General features: G+C 36.5%; 3 protein-coding genes across 8 annotated transcripts; 2 read left to right on the top strand and 1 right to left on the bottom strand.

The window, feature by feature from the left end:
• Window positions 1–745: 745 nt before the first annotated feature.
• On the top strand, window positions 746–3,492 carry LOC140883970 (protein WVD2-like 4). 4 transcript variants are annotated; one of them, XM_073290604.1, is made up of 8 exons: window positions 746–879; window positions 1,329–1,883; window positions 1,985–2,037; window positions 2,125–2,205; window positions 2,305–2,377; window positions 2,472–2,543; window positions 2,666–2,773; window positions 3,009–3,492. In XM_073290604.1, the coding sequence occupies exons 2-8, from the start codon at window positions 1,347–1,349 to the stop codon at window positions 3,393–3,395; spliced, it is 1,311 nt and encodes a 436-aa protein (XP_073146705.1). In that variant the 5' UTR covers window positions 746–879; window positions 1,329–1,346; the 3' UTR covers window positions 3,396–3,492. The 4 variants fall into 4 exon arrangements, with proteins under 4 accessions (XP_073146705.1, XP_073146706.1, XP_073146703.1 ...); XM_073290605.1 differs by having other exon boundaries at window positions 2,302–2,377; window positions 2,484–2,543; XM_073290602.1 differs by having other exon boundaries at window positions 2,302–2,377.
• A 3,962-nt stretch (window positions 3,493–7,454) lies between these two features.
• LOC140885328 (uncharacterized) lies at window positions 7,455–17,146 on the bottom strand. Of its 3 annotated transcripts, XM_073292297.1 has the most exons (5): window positions 16,974–17,146; window positions 16,435–16,498; window positions 15,359–15,466; window positions 7,939–8,097; window positions 7,455–7,826 (listed from the first exon to the last, which is right to left on the bottom strand). In XM_073292297.1, exons 3-5 carry the CDS (start codon window positions 15,435–15,437, stop codon window positions 7,609–7,611), a joined length of 456 nt encoding a protein of 151 aa, XP_073148398.1. In that variant the 5' UTR covers window positions 15,438–15,466; window positions 16,435–16,498; window positions 16,974–17,146; the 3' UTR covers window positions 7,455–7,608. The 3 variants fall into 3 exon arrangements, with proteins under 3 accessions (XP_073148398.1, XP_073148396.1, XP_073148397.1); XM_073292295.1 differs by lacking the exons at window positions 16,435–16,498; window positions 16,974–17,146 and having other exon boundaries at window positions 15,359–15,755; XM_073292296.1 differs by lacking the exons at window positions 16,435–16,498; window positions 16,974–17,146 and having other exon boundaries at window positions 7,455–7,811; window positions 15,359–15,755.
• A 1,456-nt stretch (window positions 17,147–18,602) lies between these two features.
• On the top strand, window positions 18,603–22,171 carry LOC140878135 (uncharacterized). The gene is made up of 3 exons (XM_073281746.1): window positions 18,603–21,172; window positions 21,264–21,369; window positions 21,461–22,171. Exons 1-3 carry the CDS (start codon window positions 18,603–18,605, stop codon window positions 22,169–22,171), a joined length of 3,387 nt encoding a protein of 1,128 aa, XP_073137847.1.
• Window positions 22,172–22,387: the final 216 nt, after the last annotated feature.

Genomic DNA, 22,387 nt, shown 5'->3' with positions numbered 1-22,387 from the left:
TATTACCCTTCAGCTGTGTTGCGGGAGACCTGACTTTTATGCCCTTGTGTTGAACAAAAATTTAATTGTCATTACTATTTATTACATTTACAATTACAATAATCACATTCAATATTTTAACTATTAATTCGTCTCAATTATATAAATCACATTTTTTGTCTTAAATATATAGATTTGTATTATATTTATTAATATTTTTTTTACTATTTTACTAATATATCTCTGTCAATTACGTTTTGAAAACATATAATTATGTTTGAATTAAATAAGAAATTTATATATAATTTTTTATTCAATGATTTTTTTCTTAATTTGTGTGAAAAGAACATAAATATAAAATTAGAACGATCAAATAAACAATAATTTTTTATTTGAGTTTCGATCGTCAGTTAATTTGATTCAAATTTTTGTATCGAAAATAATAAAAGTTTTTGTTCAAAATGATTAACAACCATATAATCTATTTACGATGTTTTATTTTATAATGAATTTTTCTGTATCATACTTTTGGAAAATCTAAAAAATAAATAACGTAAATTATCTTCCCAATGCATAGGAATTTTTAATTAAAATTCAGATTACTGCAAAATTTTCACATTTGTTTTCTCTTTTTCCTTGGAAGTTGGATGGCAGCCGTTGGGGGTAGTTAGGACAGGGGCAATTTAGTAATTTACAGTGGCCAAGAACCAGCCAATCCATTTATTATTATTGAAATTCTCCATGAATGAAAGAAAGAAAGGAACCAGTCACCTTGTGGAAGGGAACCACATACGATTTCAGCCTTTTATAGAAAGCAACATTCAACTTCGCAACAAATCATTTTCTTGTGTTTCGTTTGCGTGGCGGCGGCGTTGATCCTCCCTCAATCCACAGCCTTAGGTAATGCTACAAGCTAATCGTATAAATGCCCTGTTTCTTGATTTCTGTACTGGTGGATTCTTTTCTGTTATGATCCAATCGTGAGTTTGATCATTTATAGTTGCACTTGCACCCAATGTTCTGAGGATCTCTTGCGGTGGTCTGTTTGATCTTTTGTAAGCTTTTTTTCTGGTTTGAATTCATGGTTTTCGGCTTCGTGTTTCTTGATCATTTTAATCTGTTTGTTTGATGGGCTTCTGTGGAAGTGTACGATGTAAACTGAAAAAAAAGAGTGTTAAATTTACAGATTTTGAATAGTTTCTGCATTTGGATCTCTAAAACATGCAGTTGATTTCTGGGTTTTTGTTTAATCTACCATATTTGCATATTTCATGACTAATTTTTGAGTTGGGAAAATGAAGAAGTATTTAGTCTGCAGTTTCTTGAAGTCTTTGCCTACTTGGGTGTAGGGCTATAATTTACTGGAAATGGAGAACGAATCTGGGGTTCCTTTTGAGGATGAAAAAAAAGTTATCCTTCATGGGGAAGGCTCAAGTTTTGATCTAAACAACGAGATTGCTTGTAGCAGTGAACCAAATGATCAGGTGACTAAAGAGAAACAAAATGGTTGCGTAGCAGAAGTCGAAACGTTGGGTACCAAATCACCAAATAAGATCATAGATTCTAACAAGAATGTCCTCAAAACCAATACATTGGCCAAGAATCTACCGAACCCAAAAGAAACAGCTGTGTTCGGACGAAACACGAAACCAGGTTTGAGTCAAAGCCTGTCATTCCCAGCTAGAGGCCGCCATTCTGATGTTATGAAACGAAGCATTGAGTTGCACCCGGTTAAGACAGATGCAAGGCAGAATCATAAAACTGGTCCAAAAGTCGAGTCCAAATATTCGAAAGTGGGCTCAAGTTCTGGTTCAAGTTTGAACTCATCCGAGAAGGTGTCGTCTCCTAAGGCAGCTGGCAGAAGAACAACTTTACCATCTAGTTCAAGCCTTCGTCAATCTATAGTAAAAAAACCATTTCTACTTCAAATTTCCCATCTTATTAATTCTTGTTTCTTTGCATAGCATATCTTAATGGTTTTTTGAAACTGTTGTATTACATTCAGTCTGTGAAACATGCATCCGCTAATGGTACTGCACCCAACTTAGCACCTGAAGTGTAAGTGTATTATGCTATGCTCAATTCGATTTTGCCAAAGTGCGTGTATTGGCTCATTTTGAGTATTGAAATCAGTAATGGTTGCAGATTGATTGAGAAAAATGCAGAGAGTGGCAACATTGTGTCCTTGCCCGTGAAGGAGGAGGATGCTCAGTCCACCACGTCTTCGTAATGCTCATCGATCATGCCATTTATCTTCATATTTTTCCATGTTTTTTTCTAGTTTTGTGGATTGTATGTTGATGAATTTCATACTTTAAATAGAAGTGCTACTCCTCGGTCACAGCGGAACAACGTCCCCATCTTTAGGTTGGAGGAACGCGCTGAAAAACGAAAAGAGGTAGTTAGTTTAAACATAATAAATTGCTTAGAAATTGAGTTTTTCGTTCATCCAAGCATGATGTAAATATTGGTATTTTGATCTTGCTAACCAGTTTTTATCAAAGATAGAAGAGAAGATACATGCCAGGGAAGTGGAAAGAAGTAACTTGCAAGCACGCTCAAAGGTCTCGATAAAGATTCACTAGAACAGAATAATTTTTTGGTGTACTTTGTAGATTTTGTTTCTTGTCTTAGATGCTTTTAATTGAACTGCTGGTCTTTTTTATCTTCTGGGATTCGAAAATAGGAAAATCAAGAGGCGGAAATAAAGCAACTGAGAAAGAGTTTGACGTTTAAAGCTACGCCGATGCCAAGTTTCTACAAAGAACCCCCTGGAAAAGTCGAGCTCAAGAAGGTAATTAATACTAAAATCAGAGGTGTTTTTTTGACTTTTTTCACATTTGCTATATGGCTATCCAAGTAAATGAAAAACTGATGTTGGATTTCGAACAAGTAGCTTAAACTTCAGTACTATGATGAATCATCACGCAGCGTGTATGTCATACCAAGAACATCAAATGTTCTTTTGGTAATAACTGCAATACAAATTAAGAAGTTATATATGATTAGTTTTGCCATGTGATGATCAGCTGCCGACTACTCGTCCGATATCGCCCAAGCTAGGGAGGAACAAGGGCATTGCCTCCCTGTCTAGCAACACCCAAGACAATGGTGGTTTGCATAGAGTCGATGCCAAGTCACCAAAAGTTCCCCTAAGAAACAGTGAAAAGGGCAACCCTATTTTGAAGAAATCCATCAAGAACTCTATAGCCAAGGCTCAATCTCGTGAATCCTCCTCCACTTCAAGAAAGGTGAAACTTGCTGAGACAGAAGACTTGGAAGAAACTCAAGATCGGCCTCATTGCACTGTAGAATCAATACAAGAAGGGGGTGAAAAAACTTCTACCGACGATCTTGGCTCAAATCTTGCTCTGAAAAATTCAGAAGGGATCCCTACTGAGGTCATTATTGATTGAAGGGTATATATATATATAAGATTAAGATTCTTCAAACGTTAATGTTTTTCATCGCATGGAATCATAAAGCTACATTTTTTGCATGTAACGTTCAAGTTTGATATATATATATATATATATATACACACACACACTGTGTTTCACACCCATACCCATACCCATACCCATACCCATACCATACCATACCATACCATCATTTATTATATTTTATTATATTTATGCATAAGTTACTATAAAGCCTTATTTTCGTAACATTTATGCATAATGAAAAAACATAACATTAAATATAAATGAGTTTTATTATGCTGCCCACCAACCATGCCCAACACTGTGCCCATCATGTACAAGTCAACTCACCTATTATACTGGTCAACTCACCTATTGTACATTGTGGGCACAAAATTGGACATGGTTGATGGACAACATAACAAAACTCAATATAAATTATTCAAATCTTATTATATTTTATATAAATGTATTTTATCCACAAATATAAAACTATATCTTAGATAAAAAAAAAATTTAACTTATATGCACACATCGTAGGCATATATTTACTAGTATATATAATATATATGTGTGTTTCATACCCATACCATATCATATCATACCATACCATCATTTATTATATTTATGCATAAGTTATTATAAAGCTTTATTTTCATAACATTTATGCATATGAAACGCCAAACCCCCGGCCATGAGAATGACCCACAAGACAAGATCTCGCGTTGATGATCCAAATAATTCATTGTTCATGGAAAATACATAGCAACGGACATCAAACAAAAAGGGGTTGAAGTATCGGGAATACTACGTTATTTTTCAAATTGTGGCCCCATAAGCACGGAATCTATGCACATAATGAAAAAGTTTCCAAGAAAACCAACGGAACTAGATATCCATGCAAATATTTCTCGGATTATAGTTTCGATCGAGTAACCACTCGCTGGAAAAGTACGCGCCTAACAGCCAAATCCAACATTCATTGCCAGGAAACAAATATAATTATCCTACATTTGCAATCTCATAAAAATTTACAAAAAAAAAAAAAAAAAAACACACGCACAACGAAAGGACCCCTCTATTTCCACTAATTCAAAATAAAAGACCATTAATTAAATATTAACTTTCAAAGAATCACACATACTGACATACATACCGATTGCAGTTCACGAGACGATACTATTAAGTTAATTATCCAATATTAATTTTGATAGTTCTAATGTGATAAAACATAAAACATCATGTCTACCAGTATGGTAATGCCTTTACGGTTGCTTCAATTCAACCACCGATGATTTGTATACAACAATTATATAAACCGAGAACCAAACAATAAACGGATTCATCGAATGGATGAAATAACCCATAAATGCAACGAGCACAAAGAACAAGCCAAAGACCCAAACGTCAATTCACAATTAAAAACATTGGTTCTTTCAAATATATATATATATAAAGACACACACACACACCCTGCTTGTATAACATATAGCAAACAAAGACACACACACTAAAACGACCATAACTCTCTAAATATAAATAAATATGCGGAATTTTTTTTTTTTTTTACACTTACTAAGTAAAAATATGTACATACATGCCCATACATATATGCACAGAATAAATAGATTTAAAAATAAATAACTTAAATAAAAATGCAACCTTTAATAAATTAAATATATGAGTCAAACATTTAATAAAATACTGAAATAAGCAAAATAAATAAAATTTGCATGCACTGAAAATATTTAAATAAAATGAGTAATAATATCCACCACTGAAAATAAATAAAATGTATGACATGATAAAAATATTCAAAACATGACGTAGACTCAGACAACGGTCACGGGGTTACTGCATATCCGCTCATAGGTCCTCGCCGCCGGTGGGTACTACATCTTTCTCTACGTACTCACCTGCACCATATCAGTGTAGTGAGCCTAGAGGCCCAACATGCTAACATAACAAGGGTTTAAAATAATTTAAATCACTTTAATACTAATACATAATATATACATGAATGAGCATGCTTAAAAATATCATGAACATAACATAAACTTAAATTAAACTTGAATATCATAATAATACATAAACATTGTTGAGCAAAGTATTTTCTAACATCGAAAGGTCGTATCCATAGTGTAACCATACATACATTAAATACTGATCAGCGTGGTAAACCAACGTACGTGGCGGTGACGAATCACCTCTTAAATTGGCAGTAAACTGCCCTTCAATAGTTCACATATGGGGACGAATCCCCCTTAAATTGTCACACTACTTCAACTTCCAACATAAAAATTATTTTTTTTTGCTTAACCTTAAACATTAAATCATGCATAAAAAATTATTTTATGAATGCATGTACTTAAATAAAATGTGTGTCCTTCATATATATTTAATTTAATTTCATACTAACATATAAATATTAAAAATAACTTCCATGCATAAAAATAATTAAATATATATTCAAAACACATGCAATTTCTCATGGGTTGTACTGAACTGCTGACCCTAAACGCTCAAGCCCACTTTCTTAAATCTGGTCCACTAACACTGAGACTGACCCATTAACATACTTAAGCCCATTAACACATTTCTAAGCCCAATAAAAATTTCCTGGCCCAATAACACTCTATTCTGGCCCAATGGGCCCAAAAGCCCAAAGACTGGCCCAATAATTTCCATGGGCTCTAAAGCCCATAAAAATTAGTGGACTAACTTAAATTAATTATTTAAGCCCACTAAGAAAATTAAATATAACCCATTAATTTAATTAAACTAATTAGCCCAATTAAACACTTAAACTTATTAATTAACTTAAAAAAATAAAATACCCGAGCCCAACTAACTTAACCCGGACCCGGACCCAACTAAATTAACCCACTTACTTCCAGACCCGACCCGGACCCATAACTCAACCCGGACCCGCCATGAAAACCCTAAACCCGAAACCCATTCCCCTTACCTCCTTCTCGTTCGGCGGTGGGCAGCAGCTCTTCTAGAGCTGCGGTGGCGGCCGGAGCAGCACTGCCCAGACGTGGCCAACGTCTGGGCGGTCCGAACCACAGTCCAGACCCAACCTCATGCAACCCACAGAACCGAACCCGAGCCCCCTTCCACGAAGCCCTAATCTGCGCACTACAAGAGCCGAACACCCATGGCTGATTTTTGGGCTCGTTTGGCTCGAGCCACTCGAGCCTAGACCCACCTTAGACCTCTTACCAACCATAACCAGCAGCTAGAACAAGCCATGTCAAGGAAAAATCGTGAGATGAATGAACAACCGCATACACAAGCTTCAAACAACAAAAACCGATCCTTAATCTGAAAATTTGAAGAAAAATCGATGCTACACCCAAAATACATGATATAAACTGATTTGCGTGAAAAAGTAGAAGAAAAACATTCCTTTCACCGATGTTTGAAGAGAAAAAAAAAAACGAAGGTGACGATTCCAGGACGACGGGACGATGAACAACTCGAAGTTTCGAAGAAATCTCGGCTATGAAACCCTTGGAGATTGCTATATGATGAAGAAGGCTGAAAAACAAGGAGGTGGCGGCTGAATGCTTTGGGTTGTGGGGTTTGGGGATAGAATTAGGGTGTTTTTAATTAAAATAAAGTTTTGGAATAATTAAAAATATTAATAAGGATTTTAATTATAAAATATATAACTTAAAATCTCTAAATAATAATTAAAATCTGATAACTTTAATAAAATCCCGAAATATATAATTAAGGGAATTTTAAAGATAATAAAAAAATCATTATTTTGGCTTATTTTGAATAAAAACGGACTCCTAAAAATATATAAAATTAAATACTGATAATTTTGAGAAAATAAAACTCAAAATAATATTTTTGGGCTCTAAAAATGCTCATGAAATAAATTGGATAGAAAATTGTCATCTCGTCCGTCCACGATCCCGTCTACGCGATAAAATAATTTAAATACCAAAAATCATAAAAATCTCAAATTATGGATTAAATGCTTGAAAATAAATATTAAAACTTGCACAATTAATCCACATAATAATTTAACCCCTAAATCTAAAATTTTAAATAAATAAATTTCCTAATTATGCATGCGAATTTACGTATTAAAAATACCGGGTGTTACACACACCCTGCTTGTATAACATATAGCAAACAACAGAGATCAACAGAACAATAGCTAACAAGACTTGATGTATTTTTGTCGGGTCTATTCATCGTTATGCTTTGGTTCCTGTGGAGCCAATAATAGTTTGCCTGGAAAGCGAAAGTCCTCCAAGGCTCTATGTGCCTCCGCAACTTGAGAGAAGCTTAAAACACGCCCAATTATTGGCCTCACATATCCAGCTTCTATGATTGGCCAAAGCTTTACCACAGCAGCAGACAGATTGCATTTCAATCTTTCCTCATTACCTAGCAAAAGACCCTCTACATATACCATTAAAAAAGTCATAATAAAATGGAGTAACATAAAAAGATAATATCAACAGAAAACGAAAATAATTAAGCAAAAACTTCATCTAAAAGGCCAAGTAACTACCTACAACACTAATATCTTTCGCCCCGAGGACCGAAATTTCAATATCGAAATCAAACACACCCTTGAATCCTAAATTGACAAGAGACCCGCCTGTGGCCAGACAGTCCACGTTCTGTTGAAAATAATCACCCCCACTTAAATCAACTATAATGTCCACCCCTACAAAGAGACGGCTAAGTTAGATATAAAACTAAACCAATGCTCTCACGAGAGAACAGCAGCATCGGTGATAACCGCCCCCGAGGGGGTAAGCAATAGCCCAGCATGATAAAACCGAAATAAAAACATGCACAGTAAAGAATGATATATGGATGTGTTAGGACTTCAAATAATGGGCTGGATGAATAATGATGTGGTTATTATCATGGGCCTAGAGGAATTCGGCCTATCCACTTATCAAGAGAAATCTAGAACCCGTGACTTGGAGAAGAGGAAATCGATTAGAAATATAGAATAAAATGAGGCAAGATAGAGGGAAATAGGATTCATTCACGTTTATTGTGTTTTGTTCTTAGTAGCTTGTGCGAGGGTTCTTACTAGCTTGTGCCAGGGGCAAGGAGAATGAATGAATTTTTCTTGTAAAAGGATTTGATCCTTGGCTGGAAATTTCTGAGATAATATTTCATATTTCTTATTAGTAAATATGTTTTCCCTTGCTATTAGTTATTATTTGCATAATTGATTGCGTTGGGAGATTTACATCCTAACAATTGGTTATTATTTGCAGAATTGATTGTGTTGGGATATTTAGATCCTAACAATTGGTTTGACCTGCAGGATTCTAATCGAAGAGGCGAGTTCTAGCTGCCAACTGAGTGATAGTCAACAATGTTGCTGTCTGTAGTGAAAAACCTTGAAGAACAGCTTACTGCTTTGGGTTTGGTGTTGTACCATCCTCCATTTTCTGTTGATAAATGCATCTGCCTTCTCGATCGAGTTGAGGATCTTCTGTCAATGGTGGAGCAGTTGCCTACTGAAGCCATGCAAATTGCACTTTCACCACTGATGGATGCCTTTACCTCCGAGGCAGTTTCTGAAGCATTATGTAAGTGAGATCATCAGGATTTTTGCACCCAATGTTCCTTATGCTGATGATAAAATGATAGAAGTTTTTCATTTAATCGTATCCTGTTTTGAAGAATTGGCAGACACATCCAGTAGATATCATTCACAAGGTAACTTTTATTTTGAAAATCATGGCTGAAGTCAGGTCATGTAAAATCATGCTGGACCAAGAATGCAGAGAGTTGATCATTAAGATGTTTCAGCACTTCCTTAGAGCTTTATGCGCACAACACCCAGAATGTGTCCTTAATTCAATTGAGGCAGTCATGTCACTCATTTTAGAGGAGAATGAAGATATGCCACAAGAGTTACTCAAGTCTATATTGATTCAGTTAAAAGGGAATGGTGTGATGCTTCAGAAAATAATCCAAAATGGTAAAGAGGGGCTGAAATTCTTCCTAACACAGGCACTGAAGGCGCTGGAGGCTGCAGATGATGATGCTTGTAAGAGCACCAATATCACAGTTGGTTAATGCAAAACTAAGGCTGTGGAACAAAAGGCAGAGAACATCGTCAAAAACCAGAAGCTGGTCACAGAAGGAATAGTACGGACATCGTTATTTCCGGATGCCCAGAAACAAAGCCAAAAATACATGGGATGAAGTTCGAGGAGCGAGTTCCACGGATTGGATTGTTAGGATTGAGAAATATACCAGGATAACCATGCCCAAGAGCTAATTGCTCGATATAGTGGTCGCAAGGTGGTGAATCCAGGTGACGCCATGTAATGGGTAAGAATTAAGAACAAACTACTGATACCAAGAATGATATTGCGGAAGATTCAAAAATAAGGAATTGATATCAAGGATGATATTGCGGAAGATTCAAAAAGGATTTTATTTAGTTTCCTTATTTAATATTGCATGCATTGTAGCCATGAATAGGGGGATTGCGTCAGATTTTTTGCTAGGGAAATTAATTGTCTTCCTTGTATTTAAACGACTATTGTTGCAAGAAATAAAGGCATCCAGAATTCAAAATCAAATAGTGAATGTGAGATCGCAAGGTTATCTCAAAACGAGCCTCGAAACCCTATCCAAAAATACTTTGATCATCCCATAACATGATCGAAACCCTGGGACCATGACAAGTTGGTACCGAGCCAGTCATCATGGGGGGATTTCAAGCACTACAGCCACAATTTGAAGCTTTCGTGAAGCTGTATCAAGAGGACATGACAGCCAATAAAATAAGGCAGCAAGCTATAATTGATCGATTGGAGGTGATATCCAGATGCTTGCCAACCATGCGATCGGAAGATCGGGGCAAAGACATCATCATTCAGCAGGTTCCTACCGACCAACATTTTGAAGGACGTCAAGACAGTGAGGATGTATCATCAAAAGTACCTCAGAATTTGAAGCTAGATTTTCCCTGGTGCAATAGCCAATCAGACCTGATGAGAGATCTTAGTCATTGTGAAAACTTTTTTCGACACCAACACGGACCGAAGAAATACAAGAAAGAATTGACCTCTTTCCACTTTGAGTGTGATCGTGAGCCATGGTTCCTCAAATGGAGTTGAAGTGGGAAAAATTTAAGAATTACCATCATTTGTGCTTAATCCTTGAAACACTCCTATGACAACAGTTGTTCTTAAAGTGGTGGAGAATTTTTCAAAATAACAAGAGGGCATCAACAATTTGGAAAAAATTGGAATATCCCATTTTCGTGCTTGAGGACAAGCACGATTTCCAAGGGGAGGCGGATGTAATGGGCAAGAATTAAGGACAAACTACTGATATCAAAGATGATATTGCGGAAGATTCAAAAATAAGGAATTGATATCAAGGATGATATTGCGAAAGATTCAAAAATAAAGAATTGATAGAAGGATTTTATTTAGTTTCCTTACTTAATATTTCATGCATTCTAGCCATGAATGGGGGGATTACGTAAGATTTCTTGCTAGGGAAATTAATTGTCTTCCTTGTATTTAAATGACTATTGTTGCAAGGAATAAAGGCATCCAGAATTCTAAATCAAATAGTTAATGTGAGATCGCAAGGTTCTCTCAAAACGAGCCTCGAAGCCCTATCCAAAAATACTTTGATCATCCTATAACATGATCGAAACACTAGGACCATGACAAATTGCCCGGGGTGGTTTTGATAACATTATGGGGCGATCTAAGAGCTGATCATAGTTCATGATGCTTTGAGGCTCGTTGGAGAGAACCTCACGAGCCTCCATTGCAAGGGAGAGTAGTGTCATGAGCCTCCATTGCACCAACATGGAAAAGTTAAAAGTCCAAAGGATTATTCTGTTATAATATTTTGTAGGATTTATTGTTATCTTATCTTTTATTTAAGTTTTAAATAATAGGATTATTTCATAGTTAGAGTGATCTTTTATTTATGTTAGAATATTATTTTATCTAATTGAATCATTGTACTCTATTATAAATAGAGTGTAATTTTATTAATAAAATTTATCAGGAAAATTAATCGCAATATTGAGTTACGAGATTTAAGGTTCTTTCCCAACGAGCCTTTAAACCAAGAGATCATGAGTAGGGGTGGGCAATCGGTTCGGGTAGTTCGGATCCCGACCCGACCCGAACCCGATCGGGTACAAAATTCGGGTAGATCGGGTTTTTAATCGGGTTCGGGTAGTAACCGAACCCGATTAAAATTTATTCGGGTCGGGTTCGGGTAGTGAACGACTACCCGAAACACCCGATCGGGTACCCGACAACCCGAATATTATTAATTTATTTAAAAAATATAAAATTTATTTGGGCTATTGATTTGGACTTTATCGTAAACCCATTTTTTTTTATATAGAAATATGCATGATTTGGTTGCAACAAGGCAGAGCCGTAGCCTCCATTAATTCTTTAGAATTTGAGGCATTAAAACAAATAATTAAAACTGGAGCAGTTTCATGAAACTTTCTAGTTTCTTTCTCCAGTGCCTTTTGATTCTTTGAATGTATCACTTATCCTAAATAAGCTACAGGCCCACAAGGAATTAGTGAGCAAAACTTTCGTTGTGATAATTATTTTTTTTATAAAAAATTTGGATTTGGTTTGAGATGGTAGAATATTATTTTGTAGTTTGCATCAATTTTTTTAAAAAGCGGGTAACCCGAACCCGAACCCGAACCGAACCGACTTAATCGGGTATCCGACAAGTCGGGTACCCGAGGTTATCGGTTCGGTTTCGGGTAGTATAAAACATTACCCGGCTAATCGGGTACCCGACCCGAACTACCCGAAACCCGAAATACCCGACCCATGCCCACCCCTAATCATGAGGTTCTCTCCAATGAGCCTCAAAGCATCATGAACTGAACTATAATCAGCCCTTAGATCGCCCCATAATGTTATCAAAACCCTGGGACCATGACACGTCACCGCCGTGCAAGCTAAGGAGGAATCAAGAGAGGGGCAGAGTTACGATAAGAGGAGGATCTGGAAAGTACTAGGAATGGGTCACGTCATTCATGACCCATTCACAATTATTTGGGGTGGAGTTTGGGCTCAAAGATTGGATAAAGAAGAGATAAGAAATCTAGAGGGTTGCGCAGGGAATTCTAAATCAAATTGGGCCCAAAGACCTATTATGAGCCAACCCTACCAAGATACATCACACGTGAGAAGTCTCCAAAATATGAGGGAAACAGTGATCCCAATTGTTGTGGAAACAATTACCCGATGGAAAGATGGAAAAGTACCACCAACAATCGACGCAGAAGCAAGCGGTGTTGGGTCACCGAAAGAAATTAGTTGTGGGAATGACCGCAGCAAGCCGGGGTTGTGCATGATGGCGGTCGAGTGGTTGCAAGAGTAGGCGTTTGATGAGCTTGAGGTGGGATGGCGTTGGAATTGGGATTATGAATATAAACAATACATGGGATTTTTATTTAGTGGATCTAACAACGAGGAGTCGAGGACAGGAAGATGGCAATAATAGAAGTTGGGGTAGTGATGTCGAGGCATAACAAGAAGGAGATCGTATAACTACGGGACTACAAAACAATGACAGGAATTAGGGAGATTTCAGGGATCAAAACACCCGAAGTTCACTAAGCCTTCGACAATCGATCACGGTGGGTGCTTACCGAATTGTGGTTGGTAATTCTTGGTCCAAACAAGGGTGGGTTGTGCAGGAAACTTCATCAATCTTGGAGGTAGGGGAGAGTTGCCCTCTCAAATCTATGAATTCATAATAGTCATAGGCGGGTTTAACTTTGAGGGATCTAATCTAGATATCAGGAAGGAGGGTGCCAGTAAATGGTTATCAGAAAATACTGCACATGAGATTCAACATGCCATAAGAAAAACCCGACCCATAATTGTGGCTTTCAAGCAGGTTAAAGGTTTTGAGGCACATAGTGGAGGCAATCACATAATGTTAAGGAGATGCTGGACACACAATAGGGATGGGGCTGTCATTGCTTATGACTCCGGAGTCATTGACAATATCTCATTGGAAGGGTCATCTACAGATTTTGGTTTAATAGAAGGGCACCACAATTCAAATTGGGATTTTGTGCAGGTGTAAGACAGCGGAACAACTGGTATATGAAAAGCAGGGATTCAGTCATCCAATCCAGGGTACAAATCAAACAAGAGTCTTTGACGAAGGAGGGTACAGAGCTAGGAAGAATGGAGGATGGTATAATTTAGCTTTGAAAACCATGACACCTTGCATTCTTAATCCCAGCCTTGAGGACAAGGCTGTTTTTCAAGGGAACGGTATTGTTAGGGACTTCAAAAGAATGGGCTGGATGAATAATGATGTGGTTATTATCATGGGCCTAGAGGAATTGGACCTATCTACTTATCAAGAGAAATCTAGAACCGGTGACATAAGAGGAAAGCGATTAGAAGGCAAGAATAAAAATGAGGCAAGATAGAGGGAAATATGATTTATTCACGTTTATTGTGTTTTGATCTTACTAGCTTACAATAGGGGCAAGGAGAGTGAATGCATTCTTCTTGTAAAAGGATTTGATCCTTGGCTGAGAAATTTCTCAGATTATATTTCATATTTCGTATTAGTAAATCTGTTTTCCCTTAATATTAGTTATTATTTGCAGAATTGAGTGTGTTAGGAGATTTAGATCCTAACAGGATGCAATGCATGTTTTAGGGTACGTCCACATGCAAGAACAATTGGATCAATTAATGATATCAGCAGATCAGCTGATACCTGAAATGTGATGCATGCGTGAACTTTGTTTTGAAAGTATAGGATGCTATGTCCTAGTATTGTGGAAGTAGATCAAGATATAATGGTACCGACAAGGAAAACAACTGCCAAAGATTTTTGTAAAACCCTAGGTGGATTAATCAAAAGGAGGGTTCATTTATCTAGAAGAAGAAATTGATTTATCAAACAACATATTTGAATGAGACTCAATGTGGTGGTTGTGGTGAACTTTTAACACCTGGGTCGCTAATTGCTAAAGAATATAACAATAATTTTTCTATGCGAACTGAGACATTAATAGGCAGAATAAAATAAGTAAAAGGTTAAAAAGTTATTCCCAAAGTAGAAGTGAGCAAAATGCGAGAGGTTTTGACACAATTAATATCATTGAGAAATGTTAAGTGGCTACCCTCTGAAGCTACATAAAGCATCTTATTAGAACTTTTTTAAATTTCTAAAATGGTTTCTTATAACCTCACTGTAAGATGGAAAGACCAAGGAGCTTATAAGGTCTATCGGAAAAGTAATATCCAAATTTTTTAAGCTCCATCATATTTAGATAGTATTTGGGAGAACTTCCAGAAAGCACTTATCAGTTTTTTCTTAACAAAATTTTGAAAATTTCGAAATTTTGTTAAGTAAAAGCTGAGAAATGCTTACTAAAAGCTCTCTCAAACACTAGCTTAACGTGCATGCATAACACGTATGTGTTGATTAACATCTTTAAATAAGCTCCTCGATCTATTAATCCAACAAATTGATACCTTATTTTTTAACACTAGATCAAAAATCCAAAAAGTCAAAAAACATATTGGAATTTATATCACGCCTCACTCGGTTGATAGCAGATACAAATCTTGTTGGGTCCAAATGCAAGTGATCATTAATGTCATGCAAAATACTTCAAAAGTTCCCTGTCTCGATAAAATTTTAATTTCCCACAAGTCATTACAAAATTTTCCCCGAGCGATTTTAGACTGCATGCGACCTAAATTTTCGTGCATTTAGTTTTACTATCCCTAAAATAGAAAAAAAAGTTCCTAATCCATATTTAAATTGTTGTATGTATTTGGGTAAAACAATAGTCTAACCCTCTTTCTTCTGCCTATAAAAAGTGAAAATGTTTTTATAACTAATTTTTACCTAAATAATACTATAATAATAATTTTAAAAAAACACGATAATGCGGCATGTACCTTTTCCTCCGGTTTCAGCCCTTACACGTTCAGGAAAATTCTGTTTCTTGTAGTTGATGCAGACGTCTGCTCCCAGCATTTTGCAAAACAAAAACTTTTCTTCCGTTCCTAGAAAAAAGCGTCCATTTAGTAGCATATTATTTGATTAATAATTTCACAAAATATGGTGGGGGTATGGGCATGATGCTGCCTCAATGGGTTCTCACCTGAATTGCGTGGCTCCACAACCAACTTACTACTCGAACATTCCCTTGGGTAATAAATTTGAATAGTAACATCCAAATGCAAAAGAATTACAGAAAAAGTGATTGAGAATTGGAGAGAGGTGTTTCTATGTGGTTTAGGTGATGAAAGTTTAGGTGGTGAACGTTTGAAGAAAGTGCCTATGTGATGGGGGGATGAAGAAGCAGCTGGGTAAACTCAACACAACAATCGGCCATTTGGAATTACTCAACACAATCAATACTTCATGTTTTCGCACGAAGGATTAACAAAGAAGCCTCTATAGTCGTAAATTTTGAGGTCTTTTAAATGTTTCAGTGGCCATTGACTACATGCTAAACCAAAAACATTAGGACAATGAAGTGTGCCGAAGAAAGTCAATCCAATACATCAAAACATAATGTCAGTCCCATTGCGACTCATCACACGAGCATGTGTAGTAGGTCGGTCATCACAAGTGGTTCCGGAGATAGAATTCAATATTCTCTAACTTTCTCAGAAATCAATTAATGTTCCAAATATCAAAAGGTAAGCTCAACAAAAAAGCAGTGACTGCGAATTGGTTATCATACTTACCCAGTATGGCCTTGAGGGAAAAAGCAATCTTGTGATATTACTTTATAAACAAGCATTAATGAGTTTTTTTTTTTTTAGCAAACAGACAATAATAAGTTAAAGCAGTTATTATGATGCTACACATTATCTTCCGTAACCACGAGTACAACTCGAATACAACAAAATCATCCACTTGCATGCATGTTAAAAATCAAATACAAAAGCCCATGAATAGTTAAAATGTAACTGCACTTGCACATAATACATTAAAACAAACTGAAAAAAATAATCAATACTACCTGCTACAGCAAATACTTCGCAACCAAGATACTTAGCATATTGGAGTCAAACCACAGCTTTCATCTGTAGAGTCAAACATATAAAATATTACACAATATCACAACATGAGGACGTTCCCAGTTCACTCAAATATTCAGGTGAGCAGAATCCCCAATAAGAGATGATTTGAAATAATACAAAAAGATAGGGTCAGCCTGAGGCACAAAATCATAAAACTGACATTGTTGCTTCATACATCTAACTTCAAAACAGTAACATCAAAGAAATCAATCCATACAAAATTATGGCAATAAGTAAAGCTAACTAGTAGATGAAAACAGTTTCACTCGTCAGAACCTCCGACCTCTCTTTGTCTACTAAAGCTACAAATTCGCAGTAGATGATGAAGGCTGAGGCACCAAAATTATATTTTTTATGAGGTCTTTGGTTCAAGAACAGATATAATTGTAAATTAATTTAAATTTGCAGAGGCAGGTTTAGGGAATTAGGCAAGGGAGTTGATCATAAATAAAGGGTTGTATTAAACCCTAAAACATACCAAACGCTGACAACCATGATGCATATATATCTTTCATAAATTAAAGACACCAGACATCAATTTTAATAACCCAAAACAAGAACAAATCGATTTAGTCCTTGGCGATGTTTATTGGAAAATCCACACATGAGATGCAGAAGTTCCCAAAAATTAGCAGAAAATTGCAAGCAATCGATCCCAAAACACTACAAAAAAAGCCTTGATTTAGCCACGGTTTAAATAAATCGTTGTTACATTTAGCCACGCTTTTTTAAAAACCGTAGCAAAAATAACCACGCTTTTTTAAAACGTGGCTATTTTAGCCACGCATTTCTATAAACCGTGGTTAAAGGGCCACGGTTTTTTAAAAAACATGGTTAAATTTAGCCACACTTTATAAAACCGTGGTTATTTAACCACGGTTTGTAAAAAGCGTGGCTAATTTAGCCACGGTTTTGAAAAGCGTGGCCAAAATAGCCACGTTTTTTAAAACCGTGGCTAAAATTAACCACGTTTTATTCTGACCGTGGTTAAAGTTAGCCACGGTTTAAAAAAGCGTGGCTAAGAATAGACACGGTTTTTGGCAAAGCGTGGCTGAAATAGCCACAGTTTTAAAAAGCGTGGTTGAATTAGCCACGGTTTTTAATAAAGCGTGGCTAAAATAGCCACGGTGTTAATAAAACGTGGCTAAAGTAGCCACAGTTTTAAAAAGCGTGGCTAAATAACCATTTATACACCCACTTCATCTCTCCCGATCGCTATTCTTTCTTTTTTTTACCTATTCTGACCGCTAAAAAACAGTTTTGACCGTCAATAAAAAATCCGTCGATGATCGAAGTTTAGATCGGAGAGTTGTTCCGAAATCCTCTTGTTTGGGCCTTTCTTTTAGTACCAATTTCTCTTATTTTAGAATTTATTCCGTAGAACCCAATTCCTACAGCCATCGTTCGTCGCCGTGTTAGCTTTCCTTCACTTACAAAATTATTTTCGGCTTCTTAATTCGCTGAAGTAAGTACAACTTTGCATCTTATTTTTTATATTTCTTTCTTGATGAATATGGCTTGTCTCTTGATCGATAGATTTATTATTTACATTGCTTTATTAATGTTGATTAAGGATATTCAAATACATTTTTAAAATATTGTTCAGATAATTATACAATATACGATCTACGTTTTAGTTATCATTATTAATTTTTTATATTTTATTTTGACGGTTATAATATTTGTAATAAAACTTTATTTCAAATTAATTTATGTTTTAAATGTGACGTAAAATTAATTTATTTTATTTTGTTATGTTAATTAATTTAATTATTCTTATGAACATGACATTTTAGTTGGGCAGATTTTCAATTGGTATTATGGTAACAAAAAATATGATTATATTTATATTTGTAAAACATATATTGTTTGGCATGATATATTATATTTTATCAAAGCTATATCGTATAATTTGTTAAACAAGACTATTTGTGAAAATACAGATATGTAGTAGACTATCATGATAATTATTTCTTTTGTAATAATTATTGTATGAGACAGATGCATTTAATTAATTATAAAAATATAATTGTAAGCTAATTAATATGTTACGTATTTTTGCTTCTGTTTACTGTAGGAAAATATGAATCACACTGATAGAGGATGAATGTATCGTAGATTGCAAAATGGCTATATTTCTGACGAGTATATTAATGGTGTAGAGGATTTCATGATCTTTGCTCTTAGTCATGTTGAATGTTTATCAGCGGGTAAAGTACGTTGTCCTTGTAATCACAAAAAGTGTCAGAACAAAGTATTCTTAGATGAAAACACAGTGAAGGAGCACTTAGGTCGATCTGGTTTTGTACCGAACTATTACAATTGGCATCTTCACGGAGAAGAGTATATTCGTCCAAATTTTCCAAATACCAATCCAGATGTGCCGTCGTCTTCACGGTCTCAGAACAGGCGTTGGGAATCCGAAAACATACATGCAGATCACAGTTTTCATAGTCATGATCAAGAGTATTTCCTTACAAATCAAAATCTTGGTCACGAAATACCTGGAGATTATCAGGAAGAAGGTCCGTCGCAATATGTAGACCCCAATATCGATCACGTAGAAAGCCCCAACAATTACATCAAAGGATTATACGAGCTCATAAAATCTGCAGAGAAAGAAATCTGGGATGGAAATCCACACGGTCACTCTTTGTTGTCTGTCCTTGCGAGGTTATTGAAGATGAAACATGAGCACAACATGTCAGAAAGAAACTTCAACGACATGGTCCAGTTAATGTCAGAGTTATGTCCAGCTGATAACCACATGCCTGACAGTTTTTATTCGACAAAGAAGCTTATCAAAGATCTAGGTCTTCCTCGTTACAAACTGTCTCGTCGGCGTGGAATCCAAAATAATAAGAAACAAACGCCGTATAAGAGGATGTATTATTTTCCCATCACTCCTCGTCTCCAGCGGTTATATGCATCCACCGCGACTGCTTCTCATATGCGATGGCATCACGACCACCATTTTGACATGGAGACAATGACACACCCATCTGATTCTCCGGCATGGCGTCATTTTGATGAAACACACCCGTGGTTCGCTGCAGAAATCCGAAATGTCAGGTTAGGACTTTCAACAGATGGGTTCCAACCATTTGGCCAAACGGGACAACAATACTCATCATGGCCCGTCATTTTAACCCCGTACAATTTGCCACCTTGGATGTGTATGAAAGATGAGGTCATGTTCCTCTCTGTGATCGCACCTGGACCGAGTAACCCGAAGGATAAGCTCGATGTTTTCTTGCAACCATTGATTGCCGAGCTTCAAGAACTTTGGTACGATGGTGCTGCCACATACGACATACACTCGCAGACTAACTTCACGATGAGAGCAGCATTGATGTGGACCATAAGTGATTTCCCAGCGTATGCGATGCTTTCCGGTTGGAGCACAGCTGGAAAACAAGCATGCCCTTATTGCATGTCTGATTCGGAAGCGTTCACACTAGCGCACAGTGGTAAGACATCATGGTTCGACAACCACAGGAAGTTTTTGCCCGATGATCATCGACTACGGCGCAAGAAAAACATGTTTGTACGAGGAAGAATTGTTTTGCATCCTGCTCCCGCCATCAGAACAGGAACCGAGCTGCTAAATGATATAGATGCTTATGGTTTTATACCTTCATACAATGTCGACTCAGAGATTCGAAACAGAGAGATATGTCATTTGGCAAGATGTGGTTGGAGAAGACGCAGTATTTTATGGGAGTTACCGTATTGGCGTACTAATCTGATCAGACATAATTTGGATGTGATGCACATCGAGAAGAATGTTTTTGACAATGTTTTCAACACAATCATGAATGTCCCCGGACGTACGAAAGACAATGCAAAATCAAGGGCAGATCTGGTTGAAATGCGTATCAGAACTGAGTTACATCCAGACGTGTCTACAGGTAGACATCCCAAGGCTAGTTACACTTTGGAGCGTAGTGCGAGGGAGGTTCTTTGCAGATGGCTTAAGGATGTCCGTTTCTCGGACGGTTATGCCTCGAACATGTCTAGGTGCGTTAACATGAACAAATTGCGGATGTTTGGTATGAAGAGTCATGATTGCCACGTATTCATGCAACGACTAATACCCGTTGCATTCAAGGAGTTATTACCCAGAGAGGTTTGGGAGGCATTGACCGAGTTAAGTCTATTTTTCGCAGACCTAACTGCTCGTAATATTAAACAGAGTGACATGATGCGCTTGCATGAGCAGATACCGATAATTCTTTGTAAGTTGGAGAAGATATTTCCACCAAGTTTCTTCGATTGTATGGAACACCTTTGCGTCCATCTGCCCCACGAAGCTCGCATTGCTGGTCCAGTAAAATTTAGGTGGATGTATCCTTTCGAAAGATTTTTACGAAGATTGAAGAGCACGGTTCGTAATAAAGCATGCGTGGAGGGATCCATATGCAATGCTTATTTGGTCAGTGAGGCTTCCATTTTTTGCGAGCATTACTTTGGTGACTCGATACAAACAAGACAGCGAAAGACTAGATGCCAACAACAAAACATAGTGAACGAGATTGGGTCAGAGCTTTTTGCAATATTTATGGTACGTGGTAGACATATCGGTAGTAAAAGACCTAGATTGCTGTCAAACGAGGAATATCATGTTGTGGCAACATATGTTTTGTTGAACTGTGTTGAACTGAAGTCCTACGTGAGGTATGCAATGTTATGTTTGCATTTTCAATATTACCGATATGTATACATATTCATAGTATTTCATTCTAACAACCTTTTCATATCTGCACAGCATTTACGAGAACCAAATACGTGCCGAGATTCCTGAGATAAGTAATCAAGATTTAGACTCCAACATACAGGCTAACTACTTCGGTTGGTTCAAATCTTACATAAGAGTAAGATTAAATTGTAATTAATTTAATATTTAACATTTATTACTCTCAGCACCTTCGAGGTGATATTGACAATATTTTATGCTCATCGTAGGCTATAGAGCAACAAGGAGAGTTCGTCTCAGAACTGATTAAACAAGTAGCGCTTGTTCCAATGCGAAAAGTTAATACTTACATAGGTTATTGTATTAACGGTTTTAAATTCTACACTGTTCACGACACAACGTTTAAAGCTACAGATAATTTAGGTGTTCAAGTTCGTGGTCATTCAAGTGATGGTGTTCAAACCGAATATTACGACTTCATCGAAGAGATAATCGAGTTGGAATACCCTGGTCTCCCGTTGAAGCAAACCGTAATATTTAAATGTTGTTGGTACAATCCACATCCTAGATTAGGTACGCGCGTTCACCGTAAGTACAAAATTTTTGAGGTGAACCGGACCAGACATCTTCCCACAAACGAACCCTTCGTCTTCGCTACACAAGCTTCACAGGTCGTGTTCTTGCAATACCCAACTTCAGGTAAGACCCCTTCTGCTTGGCTTTATGTAAGCGGTTTGAGACAGAGGGCTTATGTTGCAGACATTGTAACTGAAAATAATGTACAGACCGATGCGACAAGTGCGTTTCAGAATAATGAAAGTCAAGTTCATGAAGTCGAAACACAATTTCTTTTGAATTCAGAAAACCTTGTCGATGCCACTGTTAACTTCGACGATGAAATTGACGCGTTAAGCACAGACAGTGGAACCGAAGATGTACAAGAAAGTAGCGAAGAAAACTTCGACGTTGAAAGTGATTAAGTAATGTTGTATTTATAAATCTGTGAATGTTTATGTGGTATTACTATCTATCCATTACTATTATTATTTTTTATTTTCATAAATAAGTCGTTCATAAAAAAAATCATTATCGTATTAATTAACATCTAACCATTAGTATTATTATTATTTATTGTTGTCGAGTACTTAATTTATATAATTATTCTCAAAGTTTATTATTATAATTAAGTTGGACAA

Source organism: Henckelia pumila, chromosome 2 (assembly GCF_033568475.1).
Source record: "Henckelia pumila isolate YLH828 chromosome 2, ASM3356847v2, whole genome shotgun sequence".
In the NCBI taxonomy this organism is placed as follows: domain Eukaryota; kingdom Viridiplantae; phylum Streptophyta; class Magnoliopsida; order Lamiales; family Gesneriaceae; genus Henckelia; species Henckelia pumila.
Note: the sequence above shows the minus strand (reverse complement) of the source record. Positions and strands in the feature narration are given on the sequence as shown.